Genomic DNA, 14,055 nt, shown 5'->3' with positions numbered 1-14,055 from the left:
CTTCAACAGGAAGCACCTACACTAAGAAACACCCAAATTTCAAGGAACATGAATTACAAAAATAGCTCTTTATCCTTCTAAATAGAATAAGAGTAATGCCATTTAAGTTGTGTCTGCAGTTTTCCTTTGAAGACTAACTTTTTGAGAGAACTTCATGTCAAAGACAACTATTCAAATTTTCACTGCAAATGATATGTCTGTAGCGATCTGGTGCTTTCAGGCTTGCTCTTTGCTATTTAACATCACTGCATGACTTTTCCAAATAACCTTAAGCATACAGCTGGTCTTCCTGCAAAAATTGTCTTCTACATGACTATCTTTCTTGGGACAGAGTGGGAACCCATGCTGCTAGTATAAAAATAAAGAAAGAAAAAAAGTGTGCTCTAGACTTGCTTCAAATTGTTGAACATGCCCTAACTTCCAGCAGTCTTCCTGTTGCATCTCTTCAAAGGACCAAAGGGAGGATTACACTGCTAGTGTTAATTTGGTTTTGTTCTCAAGAAAGAATATTTTAACTGGCTTTGCCAACACACTCCTGATCAGTTTTCTAGTCAACTATACAATTGCTGATCATTTTATTTGACTTATATTCCAAACTCACGTCCAGGGAAAAAAGAATGTTTGGCTATTCTACAATCCTTGGTTTCTACTTCAAAGACCAATTCTTATCTTGTACTACTTATCTTCTGTTCATTCTGTTTTACAAAGAAAAACAAAAAAGCAATATTTTCCCTCAAAGATTTTTCATGTTATCATTCCTGTCGTACAATCCAAGATCAGACTTCTCTTGCTCTTCAAAGCCTATCTCAACAGGAATGCAGTCAAGATTTAGCAATAGCATTGCTAAATTTCAGCATGAGAATATGCCTGTTCACTATATAAGTATGCAAAATGTTAAACTTGAACCACACTATCATAAAGTAACATAGCTGAATACTAATTTTGGCATGTCCAAATTATTACGTAGGCCATAAAGAAAGAATTATAAATTGTTTGTGATCTTTATGTATTTTAAAAACATGCTACAGAAATGCAGTACTTGTTTATTTATTTTAAAAGTATCAGTTCATGAGCTGAAAACAGTATATCAGAACCACATGCTAAAAATTTGAGCTTTGAAACATTTGACTATATTGAGATTTCCCTTCTTCCCTTTATTATTCTTCCTGTTAACTGGCTGTGCCTTCTTTCACTAGAAGGAAGGCTCCTGCTCCTGACAATCTGCAAGGACAGAACAGACTCGGTGCCCTCACAGCAGTTACAGCCCTAGGCACTCTGTCAAACAAATTATTTGTGTTCAGCAAACCTGAGCCACCAGCAGCACTAGAGGCAAGCGATAAACACTAGCATAGGATGGAGGACCCTCATCATCTTCATCATCCAAGAAGGGTTGCTTGCTCAGGATTTGAATTCCTGGCGCTGTTGAAAGACTGCTGAAATTTGTCCAGCCCTCGCATTATTACCTCTTCTGCTCTTCCACCTGGGCATGAGCTGTATAGCTAGGGAAATCTGCAAAGTGCCAAGTATGATTATGCAGCTTTGGAAGCTATGGTCAGGGCTCAAGTGGTGTTCTCCCCTGTTGCACCAGTTAGTGAGGAGGTGGTATGAGCAGCAGACAGATCCTGCAGGTCAACAACAATGGTGTTGGCAACACAGTTTTGGTTATGATAATCATTAAACCCTTTTGAGAATAAGGACTGCTTAGAAGAGATGGGATCCACCAGACTATGATGGGCAGATGCATTTTCACAAACAGGCTGGCCAAAGGGTAAGAACAGTTTATACAAGCAACAACAAAAAAATAAACAACAGACGACAAAGTAGTGGACCCTGTCGAAGAACTGGACTCTGTTGAAGAACTAGGGGTGAGGAATGATATGAACAAAGGATACTCTGGAACCAATGAAACAGGTCTGGGATCACCTCAAGCATAAGCACATAATCATAGAAAGGCCTTAAGAAGAACACTTTGGGGAAAGCTTCATTCTTGGGACTCAGAAAGACTAGATGCATATGTGGAGTGCTTGTGCACTGAGGCATGCACCATGGAAAACAAATAGGAAGAAAGAGTTCTACATGTAGTTACAAGGTCACAGTCTTACTGGGATCATGAAGTTGTGGTAGGACGGCCCACATGCCAACGCTGCTGCCATATACATGCTCTTTAGGAAGAACGAGCTGAACAGACAGACATCCTTCCCTCGACAGACCAGAGGGAATGCATGAGCTCTTTCTTAGGATGGATATGAACAAGCTGAGAGATTACTGGTCAGAATGACTAAGAAGATCAACATAAGTGACACTGTTACAGATTCCTGCTATAGACTGCCTGATCAGGATGACATCTTCACAGAAGAACTGATGAAGTATGACAGGGCTAACTGGATAGCAAGGTGAGCTGAAAAATGGCTGAAATGCTAGGCTCAGAGGTTTCAGAAGCATGAAATCCAGCTGGAGACCAGTTCACTAGCAGCATATTCAAGGGGTCAGTACTATAAAATGCCTTTAACAGAGACCTAGACAATGGGACAGAGGGCAATTTTTCATATAATATAAAAATGGAAGCAGTGTTTATACACCTGACAGTTGTGTTGCCATTTAGGAGAAATTCAACAAGTTGGAAAAACAAGCTGAGAGGAACCTTACACATTTCAGAGAAGGTAAGTGCAAGCAAACCCTATTCACCAATATACACTGGGGGCCAGCTGGTTGGAAAACAGCTTTCCAGACAAGAAACTAGCCAGAAACCAAGTGAAACACACTCCAGCAATGTGTCCTTGCAGCAGAGGGCAAACCACAATGTGGGCTGTGTTGGGAAGACTGCTGCCAGCAGGCTAAGGGAGGTACTGCTCAGATCTGTTAAAACCAGACCTGAATTGCTGCATCTGGGACTCCCCAGTAAGAGAGACACCTGGACATACATGGAAGTTCAGCAAAGGGCAATTAAGATGATTGACAGACAGAAGTTTCTGTCAAATGAGGTGAGACTGAGTGAGCTGTGTTTGTTTAGCCTCAAGAAGAGTAGGCTCAGTAGGATCTTACCAATCCTGTGCATAAATAACCCAATGGTTCCTTCTTCTTTATATCCTCACACAATCTCAGTGGTGTCTAGTGAACGGACAAGGGGTAGTGGAAACAAAGTGAAAAGTACTTCCAACTGCAAACAACTAAACTGACAGTTCCACTCAGCTTATCATGGAAGCTTTATTACATTTATATAAACCAATTCTAAAGCCACTGGCTATAGCTTGAAACAACAATCAGGGCCAATTACCTTACTGGAATCACTGATTTCAATTTTAAATGTGAATCCGTAAGTTTAATTTTAATTCAGCTTACTTTCCAGTAAGTTCACACCTGAATAAACTGTTCTCTAAAACAAAAATTTTTGTTTTTCAATTTAAGATAGTTATCTGCAAACTACAGAGAAGAAATCATTAGTCATGTTCCAGTTTAAAGTACCATCTAAGCCACATCCTCAGGGAGTACCAGCCACAGTAAAACACATGGAAATATATTTTAAAAGTACCCTAAAAAAACCTCTGTATTTAATTCATTAAGTAAACAATTACTTACATTTTTTGAAGAACCTGGGCCATCACAACCCCACTCGTTAAATCTTCCACGGTCTGGCATGGTGCCTCTACATTAAACGTTTGGATCTGTGGGAGAAAGGAAGAAGTTATCTTCACTTCCTTCAATGCAAGGAATTTTCAAAAGTTTGAAAAAAAACCCACCACCAAATAGAATAAATTCCACCCATTTAGTGTACATGTTAGGTTTAAAAAGCTTTATGTTCAATAGCCATAAAGAAAAGAACAGAGCTCAGTATCCTTGTTTTCTCAATAAACTACCACAAAAACCAGTATTACATTCTCCAAAAGGCAAACTTTCTACTGCATTTTCTACTTTCTGAAAGTCATCAGTGCATTCAAGTACTTCCATACATTCATGTGTATATATTCAAGTACACTCTCTCAATCAACAAAAGTAAGAAACTCAGTTTTTAGAAGGAACACTGATTCCACAGAACACTCATTAGCTCCCCACAAAGAGAAGATGAAGTGTAGATTAACATACATATTCCAAACTTGATTATTTCCTACAATCATATGGAAGAGAAGAACACAATGCTGCTAAACTCTAATTGGTCTGTACACTACTAGAATTCTGAGTATTTCATGCTGCTGTATTAACACAGTGACAGACATCACAGTCCAGAGCAAAGCTCTTTTCTTCCTTGCTCTATTGGTGAGAAGAATCAGTCCACTTCAGGACAATCTGTCTAACTGGTTTAAGTCATTTGATAATTTATTTCAAAGTAACATTGTTTTTTGGATGAGTCTGCAACGATAATTTTGATGGTACTTTTAGCAGGCTAACTGCCTAGTGCTCTCTGCTACTGTCCTCCTCCTAGGGGAAGCCTGGGCTTATTCATAGAAAGCACGACTCATACGTACAAGGGATAAGTCAGTCTATAAGAGCACTTGCAGCTTCAGAGTACAGAAATGTTAGAAACATCAATCATTTTTTCTGAATGTAGCTTACAATCATTCATGCTTTAGTGGCATTTGAAAGAGTAACAGTGGTTAGTAATTTCCCAATAAATACCCTTCATATGTGAGTATTACAATAAAAAACAATTCATATTTCAGTGTGAAATTTTGAAGGTCTTTCTCTGAAAAGGCTCTCAAAAAGTCAAGTAGCCAGATTCTCCTTATACCTTTGGAATAGTTATAAGCATTCTTGGTCATGTAAGGTACAACAAGTCATGTAGGCACTCTAGCAATACTATTTAACATTATTTTGGAGTACAGGCATCTAAGTGAATTTTCCTTCTTTTCCTTTATTCTGGAGAAAAAAAACTAACACTCAACTAGGAAAAAAAAAAAAGCAATTACGTCCATGAAGAGTTAAAAATTGAGCTCTCAGAGCATGTTCTCTTATCAAGTTCAACTGTGACCAGTTAATAGTAATGAATGATGCCCATGTCCCAAAAGCATATGAATAAATTACTGAATGACATATAAAACAGACAGAAGTGACCTCTGCACTTCTGATCCAGATTTTATTACAGCATTATCCAAGGTACTTAAAAAAACCCCACAGCTGCTTCTCCAGAAAATCAAGAAGCCATCACAGATTGTCAGGACACTAGGTAAAAATCAGAGTGGGCGGGTGAGGAAAAAAATCCATGCATGAAAACATAATGTAACAAGATACAACACTGATTTGCTATTTTGCCAGAATTTACCAGTAGTCTCTGATTTGTGGCAACACTGTTGAAGGAATACTGAGAGTCCCTGACTCAGCAACATATTAAACAAGACATAATACTTTACAGCTACAACAAAAGGGGTTGGAATGGCATTATGGATGTTTAAACTTGAAGAAGTTCAAGATGCTAAAAAGATAAAATTATCAAGCATGGACAATGAAAACTTTTTTTTCTAATTTTGAATATTATATGACTAAATAATGAAAATTGAAATCACTTCCCCGCACAAGAGCCAAATCAAAAAATCACTTAAGAACTACTACTGTTACAGTTTTTCCGGAGTAGAAAATGTTAAATGTTCTTTTCAAACAAGCAACATAATCAAGATCTTCAGAGTGCAAACTAACCACAGTATCTTAGATTTATTTTGTAACTTGATATATGAAACATTTCCCTGACTAAATAAAAGCGTATGTAGATGATAACACCACAGTGACGGTCGAAGAAAGATGACTAAGCCTATTTCCAAAACACAGAAAAACAAGATGAAAATTTTCTGTTGTTTTGTACATAATTTTATCATCATACTTTCCCAAAACTTTTTACAGAAGAAAGGTCAAAACTGTCATTAAGGTTCAGGTAACCTATCTGAACTCTTTCTTCCTCCCATAGATACACATGCAAGATTGCCATTGAAGAAAATAATGTTTTTTATAGTTAGACATTGAAGAACAGAAAGAAAGACTTAAACTAATGTTACTTTTATCTTCATAAACATCTAAATTTTATAATAATGGTCTTTGCTTTTATATTTCAATTGTGTCAAATTTATGCTGCAAAACACTTATACAAATCTTAAAAATTAAAAAACTATATGCTTTTCATAGCCTTCAGAAATTATCCTTCAGAGATGTGAAAGTAACAGGTTTTCTTCAAAAAATCTTACACAAAATAGCTTTTCAAATTTACATCAAAGTTAAACTCCTATACCATTGCCAGTTCTACAATATGCTAAACTCATCTAGGAAAGTAAGAGTTCATTTTACAGAAGGGAGAAAATGATAAGAATGTTGTAAGACACAGAGTTCCATCTATGGAGACAAAGAAGCAAATTTCTGCCTGCGTGTCCCTAAACAGCTATTCAGTAACAGCTGTTAAAACACTGCTCATCCTGCGCATTGTGATGCATCTCCTTCTGGAAGATTTCTCTCCCTTCCTGCAGGAACTGTTCCTCTGCTTCTAATTCCTGAGTGCCTGGAATGCAGTCCTCATTGTTAGGTCCACTGAATATATTAATTCATGTTTGCTGTTATACTTATTTGGGTTCTTTCCCTGCTTCTTGAATGGCTGTATGGAGCCTCTACATCACGTCTGTGGGCACACATGAATCTCATGAAGTTCAAGGCCAAGTGCTGCATCTGAGTTGGTCTGATCTGCTGCATCCCTCCAACACAGGCTGGGGAATGAACAGATCAAGATGAGCCTCGCCAAGGAGTTGGGAGTGCTGGTGGGTGAGAGGCTGAACATTAGTCAGAAACATGCGTGGCCAGCAGGTTAAGGGAGGTGGTTTTCCCTCTCTACTGCTCTCTCGTGAGACCCACCACTCTCAGTACTATGTCCACCTCCAGAGTCGTCCATACAAGGAAGACACAGACATACTGGAGCAGGCCCTGAGTAGGGCCTTCTTCCTATGAGGAAAGGCTGGGAGAGTTAGGGCTGTTCAGCCTGGAGAAGGCTTCAGGCAGACGTCACTGTGGCCTTTCAGTACTTAAAGGGAGGATGGACACACTTTTTAATAGGCCCTGTAGCAACAAGAAAAGCAGTAACTGTTTTAAATTGAAAAATCATATATTCAGACTAACTAAGGAAGAACTATCATGAGGGTGGTGAAACACTGAATACAGAAGAGCTAGACCCCATCCCCAGTAAGGTTGGGCTAGGCTCTGCACAACTGGATCTAGATGAAGATGTCCCTATCCAAAGCCAAGGGGTTGGACTATTTGACATTTAAAGGTCCCTGCTAACACAAATTATTCAATGATCCTATCACACAAGACTCTGGGGAAAAGAAAGGGGAAAGAAAGGTCTAGTAGGCCTTCACACCTTCCATCAAACACCATGCAACGAGAAAAAAGGCTTCTTCAATTGTATTAAATATTAATCCAAATCTCTGATCCACATGGCCATGAACAGCCAATTCTTATACAAATCTTAGAATAAGAATTAACAGGTGACTGTTAAAATGCAAGGGAGACTATCACTGGGGACTAAATAACTGCTTCAGAAAGAGAATACCTTAGAAAATGTGAGCTACAGTTCCTAATTACCTATACAACTAGTGAGGATTTTTTAGCTGCTAGGGATAGGATGCAAAAACGTATTTAATGAAAAATACTTTCAATATGAAGGTTAGTGAACTGGACAAACACTCAATTGTCAAAGACAGTAGGTGAAAACCAGGATAAAAATGTGATGGGGAATCCAGCATCCCATGAAACCTGAAGGGAAAAAAAACGTAAAAAAACAAAACAAAGCAAACCAATTCCACCTCAAAGACAAAAAAAATTCTCTATGACCATTTCCTTCTCTACACTCTACACTAAGGGATAATGAAAAATTTGCTCTTTGCGCTGTGATTATATATGCAGCTTGGTTTTTATTAATGATGCAGTTATGTAATAAACCACTTAAGTATTCTTTTGTAATAATACCTGAAATTGTCATTAGTGGTTCTTAGCAAATAAAACACTTTGACTGGCTACCTTAAGCATAAAAACAACAAACAGTAGCACCCAGTTTCCAACTTATCCAAGCAAAGCACTCCCTAGTCACTGCTGGAGGACAAACTGAGCATAGGTCCACAGATCATGACCAACCTGCTTGTTTCTGTCAGTTTTGACATTCTCTTTCCCTCTCCTTATCATTATTATTAACAATTATCATTACTAGCATATTTAGTACTATGTTATTTTCATTATTAGTATTATTCTATGCTTATGCTATCACTAGCCTATTATTGATATTATTATTATTATTATTATTATTATTATTATTATTATTATTATTATTATTATTATTATTATTATTATTATTATTATTATTATTATTATTATTGTTGTTGTTGTTGTTGTGGTGGTGATATTTTGTTTCAATGATTAAATTTTTCTTATGTAAACCTGCTAGATTTACCTTTTCTTTCCCAGTCTTCTTCCCACTGGCAGGGGAATCGGGGGGAATGAGTGAGCAGTTGGGTGATCCTTAATTCCCAGCAAGGGTTAAATCATGACACCACAACTTTAGAATTATTTATCCACTATTTTCCTGTATTTTTGGAACTGACTATGCAAGCTTACAGCTGGTTGCTATGCAGAGCCAAGAGCAACGCCATGCCAGCCATGCCACTACACAAGAAACAAAGCAGAGAGACAAGACAGGGAGAAGTGGCTGTGAAAGGAGACAAGAAAGGAACGAGCCTCAAGGGGTTGGATGCAAAGAGCACACTGGGAGAGAAGAATAAGGTGGGCTGGATACTTTTGTCCTTGAACATAAATCCTGTATTACCTACAACATCTGCAAAATCTCACTAAAACAACATTTACTCAGCTTCAATGCCTGGAGGAAACCAGAATATCAATTCTTTTCACAACAGCGAGATAATTAAGTGACAACACGAAGTAGTTCTTCCTCAGATGTAAAATTTTTCTATTGAGACAGTCCTTTCAAATTAGAAATGGATTCCCACGGTAAAAGCAGATCTTTTCCTTTTGGATAACCTTAAGGTTCCTTTTCCCATTTTTCTCCTCACAGATGGAGGACTGCTGCTGCTATCTTCTGCCTGCATAGTCATGGCATAAGCTGTTTTTTCATGCTTTTCAAGACAACAACAGACTGCATGAAACAAACAATGGGGAAATAGATTCTCTAACAAGCAGCAGCTTTATTCCAAGATTTGAATTTGTGAATGCTTCCACTAATTTTTAGGTTATCAGACTTCCATTACTACTATCTCAAAAGTTACTTTGCAATCCAGCTGTAATGTTAGCTACTCAATTAGCTCAACAATTGACAAAGTTTCTACATTACTGGTCAGGGTGCAGATCTCCTGGGGAGGGACTTGAATATTTATTTTTTATTAGTTTGCCTCCCATTTTATAAATATTGTGTTTAACCCCAAATATCTGAATAGGTCAAAGCCACGAAATATCTCGATAAAAATATTTTATTCAAAGTGACATTTTTTCAGATATTAAATATTTCCTTTGCAGAAACACAGTGCAGAAAGCAGAAGACATACCTTGACTAAAGCTTACTTACTAAATGACTTCAGAGATGATAGCCATGACAGCACAAACCAGTTACTACTCCACTGTCTTGGCACTGCCACTAAATTGCTGCTAACATGTTCAAGTAAAACAAATTATTATTATTAAGATACAATAAACATAGTTTCAAGTCCGAATGGTTTTTGGTTTAACCATTTCAGAAACACTAATGAGAGTGTTACCAATTCCCGTGGTGCAAAGGAATGTATTCCTATTTTTAGTTGAAAGCCAGATGAGTCACCTTCAGAAAAATAATTCTAAACAATATTTGTAATGAAGCTAAAATGAAGACATGCAATACATAATAGGAAGACCTAAAGCAGCATCATAAACCAACAGATCTTTCCAAGCCTTCATCTATCTCAACATGTTGTATTTAAAACTCGTATATATCAGTCAATGCTTTCTCTTTTCAAAATATAAGATACTAATACAGTGCAAAATTGCCAAACACTAAATCAATGCACCCACATTTATAGGATACCTACATTCATACTGCACAAGCACCAATGAATTTTAGAAAGCTTTAGAAGTGCCTTTTAAGACTAAAAGTATCTTCTCATGGAAAAAAACCCAATCCAAAACACAAATGGTAGGATTTCCAGGAACCGGTAGCTTCCTCCACTAATCAGAGAGCAAAAAATTTCCATCTCTATTGCCCAGAAAAAACAAAATAATACACTTATAATGTTGTCATATTAAACATAGAAGTTGGATATCTTCTGCTCTCAGCACTCTGACTCACAGAAGCCTAGATTGTAATCCAGCCCACAGAATTGGGACACATGAAGTTTCACCAAAGAAGGATAATGAAACTTTTCTGTAAAAGTAGGTGTTCAATACAAATAGCAGAACACTGCTCAATGAACAAAAGAGTGAAATTATTTTTATTCTGAATGAAGATGGCTAGGCTACTAGAAACCTGAACAACATCAGGCAAATCTGCCCAAACGGATCCATACTAAAATAAAGAACAGGCAGCAAGACATAGCATACAGGGCCAAGTAAAAGTCAATTAACTTCTTGAGTACTGGCTATCTAGAGAAATTTAGACAAATTCCTAATATTATTTAAACAAAACACACACACACACACCAAAAAAACAAACAAACAAACAAAAAACCACAAAAACAAAAAAAATCCCACCCAAACAAAAAGCCAACAGAACAAAAATAAATAAACTAAATCAAAACAACAATAAACAATAATAAAGTAAACAATAGATGACAGCCTTCCCCTTGCAAAATACAGAAGAGTAACAATTATTTAAAGCCTGCATTTTCAATATTTGCAGCTATAATTCAGGTGATCTCTATTGAAAGGTAAAAGAAAGAGCTCTCTTCCCTAAAAGCACAGATGAACAGTAAGTTCTACTGAAATATCATCTGCATAAAATTTCTGATCAGTGTGGAAACAAAGGCTTTCACAGGATCATATGAGTAAGAAAGACTTAGCAGCTAAAAGACAGGATTAAGACAAAGCTGCCACTAAGTCTTCACTAGGTTAAGAAATTTCCGACTTAACATATTCTAGAACTGGTAACAGATATATAGAACACCACTAAAATTAGTGTATCATATTATATATGCAGTTAAAGTCTTCTCCTTTTCCTTATTTAGATTTCAACTATTACCTGAACTTCACTGAATTCTGTGTAGAATAAGATTTTTCAGAGGCTGACCAAATTCCATGATTCCTTAAAAAAAGGCAGTAGCTACCATGTAACAGGCATCTTTTGACATTGCCCATAAAATGAAATTATTAACCCTGCCATAGTGATCAAGCTATGCTGGGCTTTTTCTTCCTAGCCACAAAAAGGGACAGTAGAATTAATAAAACCACAAACAAACACACACAAAAAAACAGCACACAAAAATAAATCAAGAAACAAAAAAATCCCACACAAATTCTACTGCATTTAATCACACACTTATTTCTACTTATTCCTACACTGAAGTAAAACTATGGGTACTTTGCTGCCATGGCAAACAAGTTCCCCCAAAGATTTACCTTACGTAATCCTGAAATGTAGAAAAACTGTAATTAATTTAATACTTTGCAACACTGCAGCGGATAAATTACAGATGCTCATTTCCCTGATCTGTTGTCCCCCATTTGGGGTTAAATATGTATTTACTTGTTTAAGTATCCTAACTTAGCTACCTTGAGAGACTTAGCTTAAAATGGGAAGTTCACAAAGGATACAAAGCACACTTCCAGCATGACACACTTTTGCAAAAAAGCTTGCAGCTAAATGGCATGAAAGAGCCCTAGGAATTCCAGGGCTAAAGCACACTATCATCAGATTTACAATGCATCTTCTTGTGCAATACTTGCTCCACTACCTGCACCACTTCAAAAACATTTCCTGTGTGCCTCCTTTGAAATGCTCCCATCCCTTTGTGGCCCCAGCTAGTCCACTGAAACACAACTCCAGGCTTTGTATCCATTAAGAAGCTTCTGCCTGCCACAGGCAGGAGTGGAGGCAGGCTGGACTTCCCCCCCCGCCCCCTTAACCTTAGAGAGCTCCTCCCTGCACCGAAACCCTTCTCCTTTCGATGCTGCCTCTTTGTTCTCTGCCCTGAATGAGCAGTACTAAGGAACTTACGGGAGCGAATGATTTAAGTCACGTATGGCAGACAGAAAAACAATACAAGCATACTCTGCAGGGCAGGAAACCACTACCAGTGGTTAAGGGAAAGAGTTAATCCCTCTACCTTTCCTGTATGGCAGGACCTGCCAGGCTGTTGTTGACAAAACCCGCAAGGAACTGCTACTCTCCTCCCCTCACTTCCCACCACGCATTCCTGCTGTAACCTCGTGCTAGTGTTAGTTGCCATGTGGCAAATAACCTCGCTGTTGTTTGGTTTTGTTTTTTTTTTAATTAATCACTAGGACTTGCAAATTAAATTGATTAAACAACCCCAGATTTAGGTTCTGAAGCTGGGGCATTTAACAAACCGAATTTAGGCACCTTTCTAAACGACCACACTAAAGAGTCAACCAAGAAAGGAGAGAGCAGAAGTGCAATTGTGTAGCAGGAGAGAGGAGAGAGGCCCAAGGCTCAACTTCAACGTCTGCAATTTCTGTAAAGAAGTCAAACACACAGTAGCAAAGATTTCTAATGGTCCAGGAAGAACAGAATGACAGAATATTATCTCAAAGTTTACAAGCCACAAAATGTCACCATTAAGAGACAGTTGTGCAAAATTCACAGTTTGACTTCATCTCTTCGAAACATCTGTGTTTAAGTATTTCAGAGAATACAGAAACAGGTTTCTCTCCACACCTCCCACTTTGAGATTAACAAGCTAACAGAAAAGTTGTTTCCTCTACACTCTCCAAGGTTCACAGTTCCTGGAAGCAAAGTCTGTTTCTTCTCCAAGCAACATCGCTCAACCCCTCACCAAAGAATGAGGGGGCAGAATTGGGAGCTGAATTTGAGCACATACGAAATTATATTGAAATGTTGTTTTGTTTTTTTTTCTTCAGAGAACTTCTGTAAATGTACATTGTATAGAACAGCTCTTCAGGAAGGAGAAAATATTAAAAAAAAAGGAGAATTTGGGACAAGAATGAAAATCTGTGTCAAAACGCACACTTGATGAATAATGCCAACATCTCCAAATTCTGTGCCGTCTTTCTTTCTCAGATTGACTTAAAAGGTGGGGAGGATGGCACAGAACATACATAAACTATACCCTACTATCTTGAATTATTGTACTCCTATATTATCAGCCTATCACTCATTCTTTAATATAATCTTGAAGAGAAGCTCCTGTTTCTCCTGTTTGACCTCTCAGCAATACATTAAAAAAATTCCTTTTACCCAATAATAGTGCTATACACTCTAGCTCCTTCAAACATGGTCAATTTTACACAGAAAATCACAGTCACAGACAACTACCCTTCAAAAGTTGGAGCAACAGATTCTTTACTATCTTAGTGAGAGGTCATAAAATATAAAAAAATGTTGCTCAGCCTACTGGTCTTTCATATTAGTTACATGAGCTGTGATCTGCCAGGTTCCTCAGGCCATATTCCATGAATGCTGACAACCTCAAGTTTTTCTGCCCTCTGAAAAGCAACAGATTGTATTCAAACAGAATAGCTTTCTTGATTCACCATCATCATCAGCACAATGAGCCACTCCTGAAATACGTTGTTTTCAAGACGTAAGACATGTTTATGCAATTATATTACCAGAAGAAAATTAAATTCTACAACTTTGTGGTCAGTGATCAAGGAGTGGAAGAAGAAACAATTTAAACAGGCATAGTAGGTTGCCTACAATCTTGGCATCTACAAGAAATCAGAAAAGTACTTAAAAATGCAAATGCACAAGGATCAAGAATAGTATAATCTAAAAAGAATATAACTGGACACCAGGGAAAAACAAGATCCCTAGTAAACTCCCCCAGTAATTTCTCTTAAAGTGCCTATCACGCATTTGCAAGCAGCCTCATGGAGGAATCTATTTCAGTAGTTGACCATATGGTCTCTATACTTCATACT

General features: G+C 37.6%; 1 protein-coding gene across 2 annotated transcripts in view; it reads right to left on the bottom strand.

Moving 5' to 3' along the window:
- The window catches only part of HOOK3 (hook microtubule tethering protein 3), an 84,519-nt gene that overhangs the window by 66,926 nt on the left and 3,538 nt on the right, over positions 1-14,055 (bottom strand). For both annotated transcript variants that reach the window (XM_056514639.1, XM_056514638.1), the window contains exon 2: positions 3,577-3,662. In XM_056514639.1, coding sequence (XP_056370614.1) covers positions 3,577-3,662 — 86 coding nt within the window. The remainder of the gene's footprint in view (positions 1-3,576; positions 3,663-14,055) is intronic.

The sequence above is a fragment of the Oenanthe melanoleuca genome, chromosome Z, assembly GCF_029582105.1.
Source record: "Oenanthe melanoleuca isolate GR-GAL-2019-014 chromosome Z, OMel1.0, whole genome shotgun sequence".
NCBI classification, from domain to species: domain Eukaryota; kingdom Metazoa; phylum Chordata; class Aves; order Passeriformes; family Muscicapidae; genus Oenanthe; species Oenanthe melanoleuca.
This window is presented reverse-complemented; position numbering and strand designations above follow the sequence as displayed.